General features: G+C 33.1%; 2 protein-coding genes across 6 annotated transcripts; one reads left to right on the top strand and one right to left on the bottom strand.

Moving 5' to 3' along the window:
* Positions 1-51: 51 nt before the first annotated feature.
* Positions 52-7,659, bottom strand: LOC108768743 (anoctamin-4). 2 transcript variants are annotated; one of them, XM_018519293.1, is made up of 14 exons: positions 7,396-7,659; positions 4,881-5,214; positions 3,926-4,067; positions 3,269-3,551; positions 3,032-3,183; positions 2,722-2,967; positions 2,451-2,650; positions 2,208-2,345; positions 1,905-2,122; positions 1,516-1,824; positions 1,135-1,444; positions 852-1,057; positions 486-776; positions 52-410 (listed from the first exon to the last, which is right to left on the bottom strand). In XM_018519293.1, the coding sequence occupies exons 1-14, from the start codon at positions 7,495-7,497 to the stop codon at positions 123-125; spliced, it is 3,219 nt and encodes a 1,072-aa protein (XP_018374795.1). In that variant the 5' UTR covers positions 7,498-7,659; the 3' UTR covers positions 52-122. The 2 variants fall into 2 exon arrangements, with proteins under 2 accessions (XP_018374795.1, XP_018374796.1); XM_018519294.1 differs by having other exon boundaries at positions 7,459-7,659.
* A 2,119-nt stretch (positions 7,660-9,778) lies between these two features.
* On the top strand, positions 9,779-14,699 carry Lac (septate junction protein lachesin). Of its 4 annotated transcripts, none has more exons than XM_018519285.1 (6): positions 9,779-10,078; positions 10,265-10,506; positions 10,596-10,852; positions 10,938-11,341; positions 11,669-11,785; positions 14,456-14,699. In XM_018519285.1, exons 1-6 carry the CDS (start codon positions 10,030-10,032, stop codon positions 14,563-14,565), a joined length of 1,179 nt encoding a protein of 392 aa, XP_018374787.1. In that variant the 5' UTR covers positions 9,779-10,029; the 3' UTR covers positions 14,566-14,699. The 4 variants fall into 4 exon arrangements, with proteins under 4 accessions (XP_018374787.1, XP_018374783.1, XP_018374785.1 ...); XM_018519281.1 differs by having other exon boundaries at positions 11,669-11,786; positions 14,427-14,540; XM_018519283.1 differs by lacking the exon at positions 14,456-14,699 and adding an exon at positions 11,821-11,890 and having other exon boundaries at positions 11,669-11,751.
* The last annotated feature ends 1,473 nt before the right edge of the window (positions 14,700-16,172 follow it).

Genomic DNA, 16,172 nt, shown 5'->3' with positions numbered 1-16,172 from the left:
AAACGATATTGAGAATAGGGAGAAAAATGTTTAAATAGAGAGAATTTGGCTTTATTTTTTTCTTATTCTCACGTAACTCCGATTTTTATGAGTAGAATGTATATAAAGTAACGCGTTCGATTTTACGGGACTTCCCATACTGTAGAACTATCGCTGTGTTTGCTATGCCTTACGTCAGCGTTAGTATCTAGAACGTCGCTCAATTTACTGAATCGTCTGGCCCAGTTTCCTCTTCCGATGCTTCCGGCGTCTCTCAAAACCGAAAGTAAATCATCTTCGTCTTCTTTCCCCCTTATTTCCTTATCGTATTTTTCTTCCTGAGCGATCAGTCGTTCGCGTTGCATCTGAGTTGTCAGAGAATGCGGTACAGCTGGTATTATGTAGCTCATAATGCCGGTAAGTGCGAAAACCTGTAAAAAAAAATTTTCCTTGCATCGAAGCTAATTTATTGCTTAATTAGTAAAAGAATGAGTGTGCCAACTTACAACGTGCTCAAAGACAACGACGAAAGCTAAACGCGCGGCGAAAACGTGCCAATACTGCGGACTGAGTCCATAAGGCTCAACAGGATCATCTGGACCGTTTCTGTAGCCTCTATACTGACACGTCTCCGGATGTTCCTCTTCTACATCACTCTTCATATCGTCGCGATAATCGGAAGTATTGAATTCTGACAGGGAGCTATCGATGTAGCCTATCAAATTCTCAGTTGGCGAATAAACGAACGCGTACACGCTTCGTGGAATAAAGTCGGATGTGTACGCGATAACAAAGGCCTAGAACATGTATATTTCGTAATTAAAGGCTAGAGCGATTTGTACAACTTGACGAATTTATATGTGCGTGCGTACATTTGATACTACTGCCACGTAAGTTACACCTCTAAGAATACCAAACCAAGCGCCAATGTCTTCTACTCGCTCGGCTAATGGTCTTCGAGCCTCCTTGATCATTTTATATGCGTCCAATCTTATCTCAGCGATATTATTCAATAAAGCGAATAAAGGTGCTAACGGAAACGCTGCCACAAATAATGTTACAAACCCATACTGCAGAACTATATAAACATCGTAAAAAGAAAGAATAATGTCTGTAAAAAAATATTCCTCCTAAAATTAGTAGTGTGAGACTCACTCATCTCTAGATACTCCTCGAATAAAGCTAATCTCCCCGGGTCTTGAAGTTGATAATCTTTCTCCCAACAGGTATATCTTCTATCGTGATTCTTTGTCGCCGCGATTTGCGTTCTCTTGCGCCACCAATTCCACAATTTCGGTGATAATATTTCGACAAAGTTATTAAAGCATTGCTTACCAACCATTATAATCGCAAGTTGAATACAGACTTCTGAAAGGCAACCAGCAGGATCGCATACATCTGTTTTAATACGATAAAATTCCGAAGCTCTTGCATCTGCATCGCCAGGATGAACGAAAAATCTCCCCTAAAATAAATGAATGTGAGATTCAAACGAGTTCAGTATGAGTTGTCGTTTAATGTTTTATGCTAATATACCTTAAAAAAGGCGATGTAAATCAAGGAAGAATAAAAGTTGACAAATTCAAATAAAAAGATTTTAAATGTATAACTAGATTCGTATTCCGTCTGCGTTCTCGGATTTTCCAAATTAACCATCCAACGAGCCAATCGATGATATATTCGTGTAAGTATCATTATTATCACCAAGTTAATAAGGGCGGCGGTCATGGAAGTGAATATCTTTGCGTGGTTTTTTAAAAAACTACCACCTCCACCGTAAAAGACGGCAACTAACGAAATACGGTAGACGATCGTTCCTAAAACCGCGCCGAGGACTATGCATATCTGCGCAAAAGTAAAAATGATGATAATCTGTGATGAGATATTGTATATTAAAGAAAGGAAGAAATGCATGATATAATTACCATGAAAAATACTATCGAGCCAGTAGCCAGAGATCGGATGGCTTTAGACGATACGGGTAAATACGGTTCTTTTTCCTTCGTCACGGGATTTATTCGGAATGTTTTCACAGACGTTTCGAATTCAGGTCTCGGCTCTTCATCATATTCGGCATTTTGAAGATCCCATTCCCAAACAAGCACAGCTTGTCGTCGTTTCCATAGCTCAAGAAACGTAGTAGCTATTACACCACACCGAAAAAGTTAAATCTTATAGGAAAACACGATTGCATGGAAGAAAATATTTTACTCTTTTTCAAATCTTACCCCAAAAAGACATAAAAATAGCGAAGAAGACAGTCGCGGGATTGTCAAATAAGTAAGTTAATTTTGAGAATATACAGGAATCACCGAGTCTTTGATAGGTACACGCTTTATCACAAAGAGGGCACAAAGTGATATTTCCTAAAATGTTGCATTACATAGAATTAGAAATATTATAAACATTACAGAATGATTTGTCAACAGAAACGTTTGTACAAGTATATTCTGTATAATGAGAACATTTACCAGCTTTGTTAGAATCGCATATTTCCTTGCTGGGAATATTATCTTCACCATCCATGCTTCCAAGACCGTAAATAAAGCATAAAAGTCCCACCACTGCTGGTGGATATAAACATTTTGTATAAAATCCTAACCATGCGAAGTAGAGAGCGACTTTTTCACCGAAATATCGTCTTATTAACCATAATGGCTGTTTTTTAAACCTAAAAATGTATGCAAAAAATTTCGCTCAAATAGTATGCAATATAAGATAGTTGAAGTTATTTTCTATTACCATTGCGCGGGCCTCGCCCATATTAAGTACAACAAGTATCTATCGAGAATCTCTCCGTTGCGCATGGGTTTATTATAAGGACCCTCGTGCAAAGGAAAACAATCGAGATACGTTCCGTCCGCTAAAAGCCTGCGAATACCAGATTTCTCATGATTCTCGTCATATCTCGCTCGTAATAATATTTGCATTACTATTAATGATCTCTGGGCGGGCGTATAAGCATTATCCCTCTCCTTTACGATAAACCTGTCAAACATCAAATTCGATAATGAAGTTCCATAATAACTATCTGATTTCTTTATTTAAATACCTTTCTTCGCGATCGCTAGAATCTATGTAGTCATAAAAATGTGGTTCCTCTGGATATTTTGACGTATCCCAAGTATGTATCTTATGTAGCCATTCGGCCCATCGCGCCCATCGTGCCCAGAATTTCGATATTTCTTTGGTATCATCTGCATCCTATTTAAAAAATTCAAATATTACGTGATACAAAATGCGACGTTTAGAATGTGCCTAATGTCTGGTTAAAAAAAAAAAGACGTACCCAAGTTTTCACAGGGATCGTTTTGAATCTCTTCGTAGGTAATTTTAGACCTATTACTTCGGCATATTGCACCTTGATTTTCCAAGGTATATGTAATTTTAAGAAGTACGTTTTTCCATCAAATGAACTCTCCTTCGGCTCGAGCTCTAATTGTAGGCCTTCTTTCAAAAGATTTTGTTGAAACATTCGTCTCTGCTCTCGTCGACGAGCTTCTAGTTCAGTCATAACTCCTTCATTTTCTTCCTGATAGACTAATACCATATCGATTCTTCGATGGCCGTCGCTAAAATTAAATTGAATCGATTAATATTACTCGCGAAACATCCTTTTGAAAGATGACCTAATTTGTAGACAATTATGTTTTTTCCCGTACATACATATTTTATACAAACATGCTTTAGTTTCTAAAAATAAAGCACTTTCGAACTAAACGACCCTTCGCATTTCTTTCCCTGAGTCGTTTGCTTGCGCATGTAATAATAAAAAAATGATAAGACTCGCTAACATTCTAGGTAATTGTATTAAACTTGTAATAATAGAAACGACTGGCTACGTCCATCTATATATATACTCGCCTCCACACTTGATTATCTAAGCCTAAACGAAGGGAAACTAAAATAACCTTGTGACACATTACCATAATAGACAGCTACTTACCGAAAATAAAGTACTTCAAGATCGACCTCCGTTTCTTTCGGTGGCAATAAATCCCCGGCAGTTCCAGCGAAATCCAGTGAAACTGGCGTATCCGGTAGCGAGGGGTTGATATCCGGAGTAGCGGGTGCCGCGAGTTTGGGACCTTGTCCAGTTTAAACAAAATTAAAAAATTAGCATACGTTTATCGCTCTTTTCGGATTTTGACTTAATTAGTTTTGGTTCAACTAATTCTTCTTTTTCTAAAAATTATAAAAGATGAAGAGCAAGTTAAACCGGGATTAAAGTTATAATCTACATTAGTAGAAACGGGCATTAGCTAACTACGTTTTTTCGGTCATTTCAGTGAAAATACCATATACTTGGCAAATTACAACGAATTAATAATGTACATGTTGTAAACTTTTTATTTCAAGTCATCGCTCAATTTGTTTCACCTTGAAAGCGTTCTTATAATCTCTATAATTTCGCAAAAGTGGGACGCTATTACGAAAAAGAGCAAAAAGTTAACTGGGAAGTTAGAGCGCACATTTGTAGGATAATAATCTACAATACTAGAGCCGAGTCAAACGGTGCATTATTAATATCCGATATTCGTGACACGCTGACATTCGTACGCATATTGATCGAGGTTTACTGACATAGCTTTATTACTGTTATAGACAACCGCACGTTTCTTGCGATTCGTTTTATTCTTTACATACTTCGCGTAGATCGTATTGCATATCCGACTTACTTATGTCTAACTAACAAATTCCATTAAAGCATAAGGGCGATTAGCTAAAATTAGTTTCTCTATATTGTTGAGTAAACGGAATCTCGCGTGTTTAAAACTTTTGGGACGACTCGAGAACGTTGACAATCGTTCATTATCGAACGTATCATATCAGCCTTGCATCAGCCTTGAAACAAAATCCCGCCGCTGCTTAGTGTTTCGGTTAACCAAATTAATTCTTACCAAAGGCATCTTGCGCGATCAGATTCGTTCCAGATGGATACACGCTGGCCCTCGACAATTTTCTCTTGACACTCGCCGGCGTTCCACCGGCGACACCGGCCAATGAACCGTTTTTATCAGACTCATAAATTATATCCTTATTCGGATAGACGGAGGAAGTTAACCCCGGAGATCTCGGCGCATTGGTCCTCGGCGTCTTGGTCGATCTGGCTGAGGACGCGCCAGAAGTGTTTCCGGAGCCGCTCGATTTCTCGTCGTTTTGATGCTCGACCGGACTATTATCGTCGGGATGAAGAAAAGTGCTCCAACTGCTACGCCTTTGAATGTGGTTATGCTGAAATTATTCAGATGCTTACAGCATTTCCAGTGAATTATTACCTGCCAGTTCATACCACACACACACATGCCCATTTGTATCCTCGCTCGTAACGAAAAAATATATCATATAAACGTCATTGTCGAAGCTTTAGTCTTATATATCTAATGGAATCAGTGACGATACGAGCGAAAGATAGAAATGAATTAGCGAAGAATAAAATTGTCAGAGGATCGATAACGGCCTTAATCGCTTTTAAAAATCAAAAATCAACATTAGTTTCTGCTAATGTACTACGTAGTAGAAAAGGAATAGGTATTACGCTGATTATACTAGTAATTAGACTCGGCAAATGTATACATATGATCTATCAGGCAGAAATAAGTAAGTTACTTTAGGTGCGTTTCGATATTCACTGCCAATACTAAAAATCTATACTTTGCGTTACGTGCACTACAGACTTTCAGCACTAACAGTAAATATCGAAATGCAGCCTTTGTAAAAGTAACTAGTTACGGTTATAGTTCTTTATTTCAAAAAATAACTAGTTACTGTTACAAATACTAATTTTAAAAAGTCACACGTTAAACTTGAGACATTTGAAAAGTACAAGCAATAGAAACAGGAAATAATTTTATTTCCTGTTCCAGGTGTTGTTATTGCCTGTATTTTCAATTATGTCTTAGGCTTTTACAATTATAATAATTTTAGAAAATAATGTTATTATTTTTCAGTTACTTTTCAGTTAAGTTTTTGTAATTTTTGCACTATTGTTTTAAATACAAAAATTTTACATTTCTAAAATTGTTAAATCACTTCACTTATTATACTTAAACATTCGGTCATACGCTATAATATTTCTAAAAAATTAATATATATATATATTTCGAATCAAAATTACGAAATCAATATTACGACACATTCATATTAAAAAATGTTTCGCTTAATTCTTAATATTAATATTTACAAAGTGTGACAATTATATTTTAGTTAAAAAAATTTTATTTCATTTAAAAATATATGTAAATATATGTAAATACACAGAATAAATTATATAATATATATTCATATGTTTCTTTTTGTAAATTGTATTGTTTGCTAAAAAAAAAAATAATAATAAGACATAAAAAATAATTAAAAGAATCATTTTTGCATTCTCTTTCTCTTATTATAAAATGTCAAATTTGAAGAAATGAGAAAAAATTGCTCAGATATAATTATATCCTATAGAGATCCTACATTTTAAACAGTATCTTTCAAAATTTTATTTTATTTTCATTTTGGAGAAAAATGTCTTAAACACATACAAAAATTATATGGTTTGAAAAGGACAAATAATGGTAAAAAATTTTAATTTTCGAAAAAAAAATCATTTTTTTACGATCATGTGAAAAGGTCATGATCATTTTTTAAATAGAATTATATAATATTTTTACCTAACATGATTGCTATAATTATTTTGCATATAAAAGTATTAAAGTGAAAATATAAAAAAATTAATAGTTTATAAGACGTTTTATACTTTAGTCAGACACATTTTGACATAAAATATAAAATATCTCGTAAAGATTATTACAATATTTTTCTTATACCAAACAGTTTTGAAAGAAAGAAACATATGTGAACATTTTTCGTACATATATCTTTTGATATTATTTATATTTAAATATAATGATATACGCATGCTCTTATAAAAAATTTATTACCATCGAGTATCAGGGATAAAGGTATTTTCCAAGCACACGCAATAGTTACAGACTGTTCACTGAGCACTTTATTTTCAGCCAATATGTTGACGAGTTTAAATTTAGAATATAAAAAGTAACTCTATGAAAGTAACTATTAAGTTAGAAAACGGTTACTAACAAAATAGCTCTAACTGTAACTTTATTACAAATAACAAGTTACTTCCTGAACCTGTATATATAAATTTAAAATAATGAATACTTTTTTGCTTTATAGTACCTTCATGAGATGATAGAGATATCGACTCAAACTGTTTTAGGTGTATCATTAAGACCACGTGCATTCTCTATTTAGATGGATTACTTAGATATTGAAAATGCGAACTCATAAATATATAAACGTTTCGTGTTATCATTCGTTTAATTTTTTTCTTATATACGTGCTCGTTCTACTCTTTGGGGACGTAATACTTTACGTATTTATATATATTTATATTACTAAACGATAACTCACTATGAGAAATATTCTCACATGCGCGGGATGCAAAACCGATTTTTGGAACGGTGCTAAGTATACCTGGCTGTCATCGTCTACTTGCAGCTTGTTATCGTCCATGTTGATCTCTTCAAATTTCTTTTAGGATACGTTCGCGAAGACTTTCGATGGACAATGTTCGAAACGTCAATTGGTCCGATAACATCTTTTCTCTGGTCGAAAACAACAATTTTTCATGAAGATTATTCCAATGATTATTTATTGATCTGCGTACGATGAGTAGAAAAGAATTCATTTCCCAAAAGAATTATCTCAGGAATCTAATATTTCCCTAAAGTGTTGTTTAGATATCCATCGAAGCGCTTTTAAACACTTTCGACGAGCTTTCTTGATCGCATCTTATAATTAATCGCAAGAAAAAATGAGCATCGATCAATGTTGATAGCTTAGATAATGTCGGTGACCTCGCATAGAAGAACAATTGTTTAATTATGAATCGAGCACGAATCAACCTCGCTCAAAGAAACAGTGATGATCACCGTATTGTATTCGAAATTTTTTTATGAAGATACAAGAGAAGACACTTCGAAGAAGCCTCGTCCATTTAATCGTCTCGAGAGTGTTTTTATGCAGCAGAATATGATGTTGGATCATCATTAATGCGTTTTAATTCCACATTGCATCGATCTTCCTTACTTTCCGAATTCACATTTGGATTAATCAACGGATAACATTGGTATCCGCTATTCGCCTTCATTCCTTCAACTCGATCTTTTAATAACTTTGAATTTTAACAATATTTTTCCAAATTACTGTTAAAATTTCATTTACTTATTCCTTTTTAAACCGTCTCTCTGTCTGTGATCGCGGCAGGCAATTAATTCATTTCAATTAGTTGAAACGAAGAGAAGTGAGAGATTGAACGGTGAAATTTACGCTTACATTCTTAAATCTTTTTTTTCTTTTTAAACTACTTATTAGAGAACAAATTCATATGGACGAATCGTCCTCAATCGAATCGTTCTTTCGCGACGGTAGTATGAGATATACTGACCACAGAGGACAACAGGAACAATACTTATATGTCGCACACGTATCGCCCCGACAGTATCCCTTATCTACGTGGTCGCACATATTCTGCGAGGGTGTACGTATGTATTACCTTCGCCTTCGAAGGCGAAGATTTCACCCGTTGCGGGGGTGAAAGCGGTCGAGCAGTGGAATGTCGAGGCTTTCGGAATTGCTATGGTTACCCAATGGACACAACATGTGTATAACATATGTCGCATTAAACGTATCATCGACATCGACTCCTCTTTTGAGCTTGAACTTGAATCGTCGTATCGGTTTCATATATGGATCGCAGACAGAATAAAAACGCGCATGTCTACACGACACCCACATTCGCCGTTTTGTCACAATCGAGCAAACATTAATAACCGAAGGTTACTTCTTCACGTTGTTTTCTTTATTTATTAAAAAAGATTACATTTCAATCGAACGAGTTCAACACTGATTTCTCTGAATTAGCGTTTATTTGAGCAAACGTACGTTATACTTTACTATCTTGATTGTTAATCCTGTATCGGCGATTGGATATATAAAGATTTTATCAGACTTTTTAAAAACAACCTTGTTTAAGTCTATGGAGAGGAACTAGAATTATCTGAGATTACTTTCAAATTAAATGTAGATTAAAATCAAGTTTTACAAATTGATATTATATGAAAAATATGTTTATATAATAAATTAAGATCGAGCCATTATTTACGTGCATTAACATTCTGATGTAGTCAACATTTTTTCGCTTATCATTTAATACAAAGCATATGTTAACTATATAAGGTTCATAAATTTTATTAATGTTACCTAAAAATATATTTAAAATTTTCTTTTGTTTTGCTGTTTTTCCTTTTTTCATTATTATTGGCTAGTGTATATATGTATCTAGTTTTATTTCCACATGTTTAAATATAGCAAAAGGATTTTTCTGTCTATAAGTATAAAAATCAAACATAGATATAGGTTAGGTTATAGGATTGAAAATAATATAATCTATTACACCGGAATTTTTATCGAAATGTAAAGAGTATAAATTTTCTTTTTTATGATTCTTTTTCAAAAACTTTACTTGCAAGATGCACTTTCAAACAGTGTAAATTTAAACGAGACTATTCAAATGTTCAAATCAATCGCGAGAATGATCGAGTTGCGTCAATAATTTATGGAGATTATTTGTAAAACGTTATATCGATCAGTTACAATTTTGTAATTACCAATCGCGATTTTAAATTAAGTTAGGTATATCAACAATTGCAGTGGAAATCTGAATTAGTGATGGAGTAAGATTTCATCTCGTACTTGACTAAAGACGTAGCATCATTCGCCATGTTTACCAAGCGTGTGGTAAGTTAACGGTCATCTGGACACTTTGTGCGTTTGTATACGCCTACAGAGAAGAAGTTTACGCGCGTTACGTTTTCTCGTGCTGATCGTAATCCCTCGTTTCACGATAGTCAAATGTTTGTTTGAATTTAAATCAGAAAGGAGGAAGGATTTCTTGTTCGAGAACGCGAGAGCGATAAACGCTTTTTGTAGGAAACAGCTAAACGCTCCGGATTGAGACTAAAGTACCGTGCTGGGTGTGTCATAATGCATAGGCGTGTTATTCTAGCCTTGATATGCGTGTTTCTGCAAACAGGTACGAATATTTGTTGAACACAATTTCTCACGCACACCATACACATGCATCACAGAACACACAACAATTCCGATGATAACGTCATATTCGAACTGGAAAATTTCCTTTTGTCATTCAACAATACACAGCCATACAGCTTGATTTAGCCTGTATATGATAAATCATAGATTTCACGTTGTTTTTCAGTTGCGGCTCAGCGTAGTCCGACAATATCTTACATATCGCAGGAACAAATTAAGGATATCGGAGAAACTGTAGAACTAGTGTGCTCCGTTCAGTATGCGCAGGATTATCCTGTTTTGTGGATAAAGACTAATAAAGACGCAGCAAACGAGCAAGTCGCACTTTCTACTGGCACCGCATTGATAATCAGAGACAGTAGATTTGCTCTTAAACATGATACAGCTTCTAGCTCTTATATTTTACAAGTAAGATTTCATTTCGAAATGTTCCTAATTAAGGCGTTCATTGTTTAAAGTATTAATAATGTGGAATTAATACGCAATTAACGTTTTAGATTAAAGATATACAAGAAACAGATGCTGGAGATTATCAATGTAGAATACAAATATCTGTAAGCAATCTTGTAAGTGCAGAAGTAGAATTATCGGTTCGTAGGCAACCGATAATTAGCGACAACTCGACCCAATCTCTGGTGGTTAGTGAAGGACAACCTGTCGTACTGGAATGCTATGCCAATGGCTTTCCGCCACCAAGGATATCGTGGCGCAGAGAAAACAATGCTATTTTACCCACCGGAGGCTCGATCTATCGGTACGATAACTAAAATAAATTATTATCATTATTAAATACCTAGCAGGCAATATTTTATGTATTGTATAATTTGAAAACATTGCAGTGGCAACACGTTAAAAATATCTGCCATACGAAAAGAGGATCGTGGAACGTATTACTGCATCGCTGAGAATGGTGTTGGACGCGGTGCTAGACGTAATATTAACGTTGAGGTAGAATTTGCACCAGTAATCACAGCTCCTAGGCCACGACTCGGACAAGCTTTGCAGTACGATATGGATTTGGAATGTCACGTAGAAGCATATCCTCCGCCAGCTATTATCTGGCTCAAAGACAACGTACAGTTGTCAAATAATCAGCATTACAGCATATCACACTTTGCGACCGCGGATGAATATACTGACACAACGATTCGAATTATTACCATAGAAAAGCGGCAATATGGAGAATACATATGTCGTGCAGCCAACAAATTAGGCACTGTTGAAACGAAAGTCGAACTTTTCGGTAAGAGAATGTAAAAAGAAATAATCTGTTGTGTTTTTTATGTATTATATGTTAGCTGTAGACGATGTCTATAGCTGGAACGATTTACTATCTGTATCGTGGATACAAATTTTTTATCAAAATAGTAGTTGTGCACGAAAATAGTAGATCACCGCGTTACCTCAACTATAATTTTAAATCTTTAATTTATATCAGTGTATATTTTTTATATTTTTGTTAGAAAAATAATTTCTTATTTTGTGATTTTTCATCTTTATCCCTTAGCTAGTCGATTTTTATTTTTATAGCTAGCATGTACTAGATTTGTTCCCTCTTTTGTTTCAACAGAAAGCATTATCCCTGTTTGCCCGCCAGCTTGTGGTCAAGCTCATCAGGGAACTGGCGCAGTTCCAGTTTCTTCTGGACCTTTGGTAATTTTAGTTTTGTTAGTTACAATGTTAACCAGGTAAGTCATGTTTTCACGTGCATTTTTCTTACAGCGCCACTATCCAGCTACGAAGTAAAATAGTGACTTTTTTGACGATAACTCTTTTTAAATGCTCGCGCATGGTATTTAGTTTTAATTTTTTATTTTTATACTTGCTTAAATGCCTAAATACTTATAAATGCGTACAATTAAAATCATACTATTATACTTAAAATAACTCCTAGGTAATACAAAATATGTAATGACAGCTGCTCATAAAATAAGCGCAGCGAGAGAATCAATCGCGAGAAAGGATAACAATTAGGGATGGAATACTCGAAACCTTCAAATCTCTGGAAAATTTCAAGTTTTGAGTTTGTTTTCGAAACTTCGCGCTATTTTTGTTAACGAAACTCTCGAAATCTTCAGATAGAGATGTTAATTTTGGGACGCAACAGAATCAGCATGTTGGAGGGATACAGCACGTAGAAAAGACGACGTACACAACGAGCAATCGGCAGTCTAGTTAGTATATACAGAAAGTCTGGTGATGTTAAAGTTGTGAATGAAAAACCTGCTCTTCAACCAATTCAAAATTTTATCATTTAGTTTTGGTTTTTTTATACTCAAAAATAATTATTAGCTAAAACAATTTTTATCTATAATTTTCCATCTCTAAATTGTGTTTAAATTATGTTTAATAAAAATTTAGAACCTGATTTTCTAAATCTGAATTTCTGAAAAAAATGTTGCATTTTTATTTTTTAACAAAAATATTCCTTTTAATAATTGTGCATAAAACAGGCTCCTGTATATTTACGCTTTTATAAAAAAAAATTAATTTCTTCACATCTAAAAATATGTCGATCCATACTTAACAGATAAATACAATTATTTTTATTGGCAGAAACAATTTTATCAGTATTTTGGAAAATAAATCATTTTAACAATTTTTTGTTTACTACCTTATGAATCTTATGCACAGTTTTTTACACCTTTTTTTCTTAATTAACATTTCAAATTTTGTAAATTTCAAGTTTCGAGAATTTTGATCTCGCAAAGTTTCGAGGGCGTAAAAATTAGATTTCGACTTATTCTTAGAAACGTAATACATCGATAAATTCGATATATCGATAGAAATGGAAAAGGAACAAAGGGTAACTTTTCAGACCAGGGTTGCCACAAAAAATGAAATTAAAAATTCCCTGACTTTTCCAGGTTTTCCAGATAAAAATGGGAAATTTCTATGACCAATATAAAATATGTAAAAATTTTAACATTTAGAATCAAGGATTGTAAGAAAAATAGCTTATATTATTAAAAACGAAAAAAAAAGCATAGTAGCATAATAAAATTTTGGGGGCAAATTCAAACCAACAAAAAATAAATTAGTATTGGAAAAAAAAATGTAATTATGACGAAAAAAAGCGATCAAATAAAATTACTGAATAAAATATAAATTTTAATTTTTTTTTTAAATCGTTTAAAGTGTACGTTTTTAACATATTTGACTATAAATAATTGACGTCATATATAATATTTAAAAAATTAAAAAAATTATTAAATTTTGGAATAGAGGAGCAGTTTAAAGAATTGTGAGCAAAGTCCAAAATTTCAGTCTCTTTTATATTTTTCCCTAATTTTTCCCGGTTTTTCATGACTAATTTTAATTTCCTTGATTTTTCCCGGTTTTTCAGGTCTGCCTTTCAGACAGACTGCCACTGATATACAAAGTGTCTTTGTGCAAAGATTTGCTCTCTTAATATTTTTATCTATTAATCTTTTAATCCTCAGTAGTTGACGATGGACTTATAAATCTTTTTGTAAAAAATATCAAATAATTAAGTTTTCTTTGTGTTACTTCTTTAAATTTGGATTATTCTTATTTACTTAATATTTATTCTTTTTTATATGAGTTAATGTCGTTTTGATTCCTTGAAATTAATTGTCTTTTAATTAACATATAATAAATTAAATAAGTTTTACAGACTCAGCCGACTGTCAACTTTGACAAGTAATTCAGTGCTAGATGTGGCTACGTTCAGGAATCGCGCTATCAGTATTATTATGTCATTCTATCTTTATCTTTATTCATTAGATATAAAACTAAGATAGAATAGAATGATGCAACAGCGTTGATAGCACGCTTTTTAAACGCAGCTATGTCTTCGAGCTGATTGCAAAAGGTCAAGCACAAACTTTTTTTTGTACATTATTTAGCGATCTTTTTCATCTTTTTTCCGGCAGTATAATAGATTATCAGCCACGTCGTTTGTATTTAAGCATTTGGTTCATGATGTAGAGTAATCAGATACTAAAAGATTGAAATTATTGTTACTCCCTTGGTTATCCTTAAAAAACAACAGAAATTAATTGAACAGTCGGAATCTATTCCAAGTAGTTCCATAATACGTGTCCAGTACTCACAGTGAGCGAATAGAAATTTGTTATTAAAAGAGATAACAAAAATACATATAGAATCTTAAATTTCATATAAGGTCAAGAAGAAAAAGTGGCTATAGTAATCAATTTTGATGACTTAGCAAAAATGGTGACAAAAGACTAAGTGACTGGATAGTAGCGCTGGCAGTAATGACAGTTTAGACATCGTATGATTGTAAACCTTGAATTGATTTCTATATGCATATTTGTACATTCACGTATGTTTGATATTTACAGAAATTTCTACGCCAAATATTAACTATCCGGGCCTTCGATGGGCAGGGGCAAGTCAATGTTACTTCATAAAATGGCTCTATGCAACCCTCAGTTTTATTGTTATTGCAATAATGGCGTAAAACCAATATCTGAGCTGTAAGGTACCTCAATTATGGTTTTACTAAACTTACTTTCTATATTTGTATCATGCAATTATTTTTATAATTATTTATAAGTGAAATAATTTATCATTGAAAAACGTGCATATCGTGACACGTCGTGTCACTACAGTTTGTTATAGAGTTCTATAACATTTATTCTATAAATGTGAGAGTACTGTAAAAAACCAAAGCGTATAAGTAATGATTTAACTTATCAATAGAAATTTAGACGATTCTTTTAATTTTTACAACTGACCCCTTTTTATATATAACTTGCGCAATAACGCCGCTCAATTTTTACATCGAAATTTTAACTTTATTTAAATATTAAATGTAATTGGAGGGTTCAGTCTGATAAGACATTCCAAAAAAAGGGGCACGACATGATTCTAAATTTGTCACGCTGATATGATATTTGTTGACATTTTAATTATATATATTAGAATAAAAATTAATAATTCATGTACTCTTATGAATATAGACACCAACGATATACAAATGTTGGAAACATACGAACTAACATACCAGTACACATTTATGATAGCATCCGATGTTATGTAACGTAGCATAGACGTTATAAGCCATGTTCCGATATACATTGTAAGTGCTAAAAATCTACAGTTTATGTTATGTATACTATAGATTTTCAATAGTAATATATCGGAATACGGCCATAATAAGAACTTGGGTTTAATACAACTGATAGACAATGGAGAAGTAAAACAAGATAATGTTACGAAACCTATTATCTTATTTATAGTTATTAGTAGTCACAAATCGACAATACCGGATTTGTAAAATTATCTATCTATCCCGTTACAATAAAAAATTTGGAATGTCATGAACAAAGAAAACAATGTTGATGTTAGTGCCTTGTTCGTGATATAAAAAATGTAATTTATGTTAGAAGTAAAATTATGCACATGTGTATAATGTAAAACATTACCTATACGTGCATTACTTGTACGTATGTAACATAACTTTATGCATTTTATCAAGCATGTATTTCTACTTATTGCACATTTATAATCGTAATCGCTTTTAACAAAACGTATCACATAGATATATACAACTTGATAAGAGAAAGTAGGGAACAGGAATTTGAATAAAAAGAATCTCAGTAAGTTTTTATACACTCTTTACAAATTTCGATAAAACTACATAGCAATGCCGATCTCACCGATTTAAATAATTTTGTGAAAAAATGTTGTGAATGACGTGGCTCTAAAAAACTTTTAAAAAGTTTTAGCTGTCGTTTGTTATCTATTAAAGTTATTAACAATCAAAGTTAATCACTTTCTTATACATTATGTTTCGACAGTATATATTTTCGCAGATTTTCGATGTTGTATTAAAAAATAAAAGGAAAATAAAAGGAATATTTTATTTTTTAATAACTTTGACAAAACAATTTGAATATATATATATATATACAATATTCTTTAAGTAAATATGCTTCAAGGGGAGAGTGACGGAGCCAAAAAGTGTTCCATGCTCCTCCAAACCCCCCAAAAATTAACTCTAACCTAACCCAAACTTATGTATCTACTTCTAACTTAAAACTAAAATTAAGTTTTGATTAGATCGTTTTTGGAGTCCCACTCCT

Source organism: Trachymyrmex cornetzi, unplaced genomic scaffold (assembly GCF_001594075.2).
Source record: "Trachymyrmex cornetzi isolate Tcor2-1 unplaced genomic scaffold, Tcor1.1 scaffold83, whole genome shotgun sequence".
Lineage (NCBI taxonomy): Eukaryota > Metazoa > Arthropoda > Insecta > Hymenoptera > Formicidae > Trachymyrmex > Trachymyrmex cornetzi.
The sequence above is the reverse complement of the archived record's forward strand: the minus strand, read 5'-3'. Positions and strand labels throughout refer to the sequence as shown.

Bases quoted from the DNA above. Each gene is read 5' to 3' on its own strand.
- LOC108768743 (XM_018519293.1), bottom strand. From the start codon at position 7,497: ATGGACGATAACAAGCTGCAAGTAGACGATGACAGCCAGGTATACTTA. The intron at 3,552-3,925 runs GTAAGTAGCTGT...ATTTAATTTTAG, and splicing joins CTTGAAGTACTTTATTTTCG to CGACGGCCATCGAAGAATCG. The intron at 2,651-2,721 runs GTAATAGAAAAT...ATACATTTTTAG, and splicing joins TGGGCGAGGCCCGCGCAATG to GTTTAAAAAACAGCCATTAT.
- Lac (XM_018519285.1), top strand. From the start codon at position 10,030: ATGCATAGGCGTGTTATTCTAGCCTTGATATGCGTGTTTCTGCAAACA. The intron at 10,079-10,264 runs GTACGAATATTT...GTTGTTTTTCAG, and splicing joins ATGCGTGTTTCTGCAAACAG to TTGCGGCTCAGCGTAGTCCG. The intron at 10,507-10,595 runs GTAAGATTTCAT...TTAACGTTTTAG, and splicing joins CTAGCTCTTATATTTTACAA to ATTAAAGATATACAAGAAAC.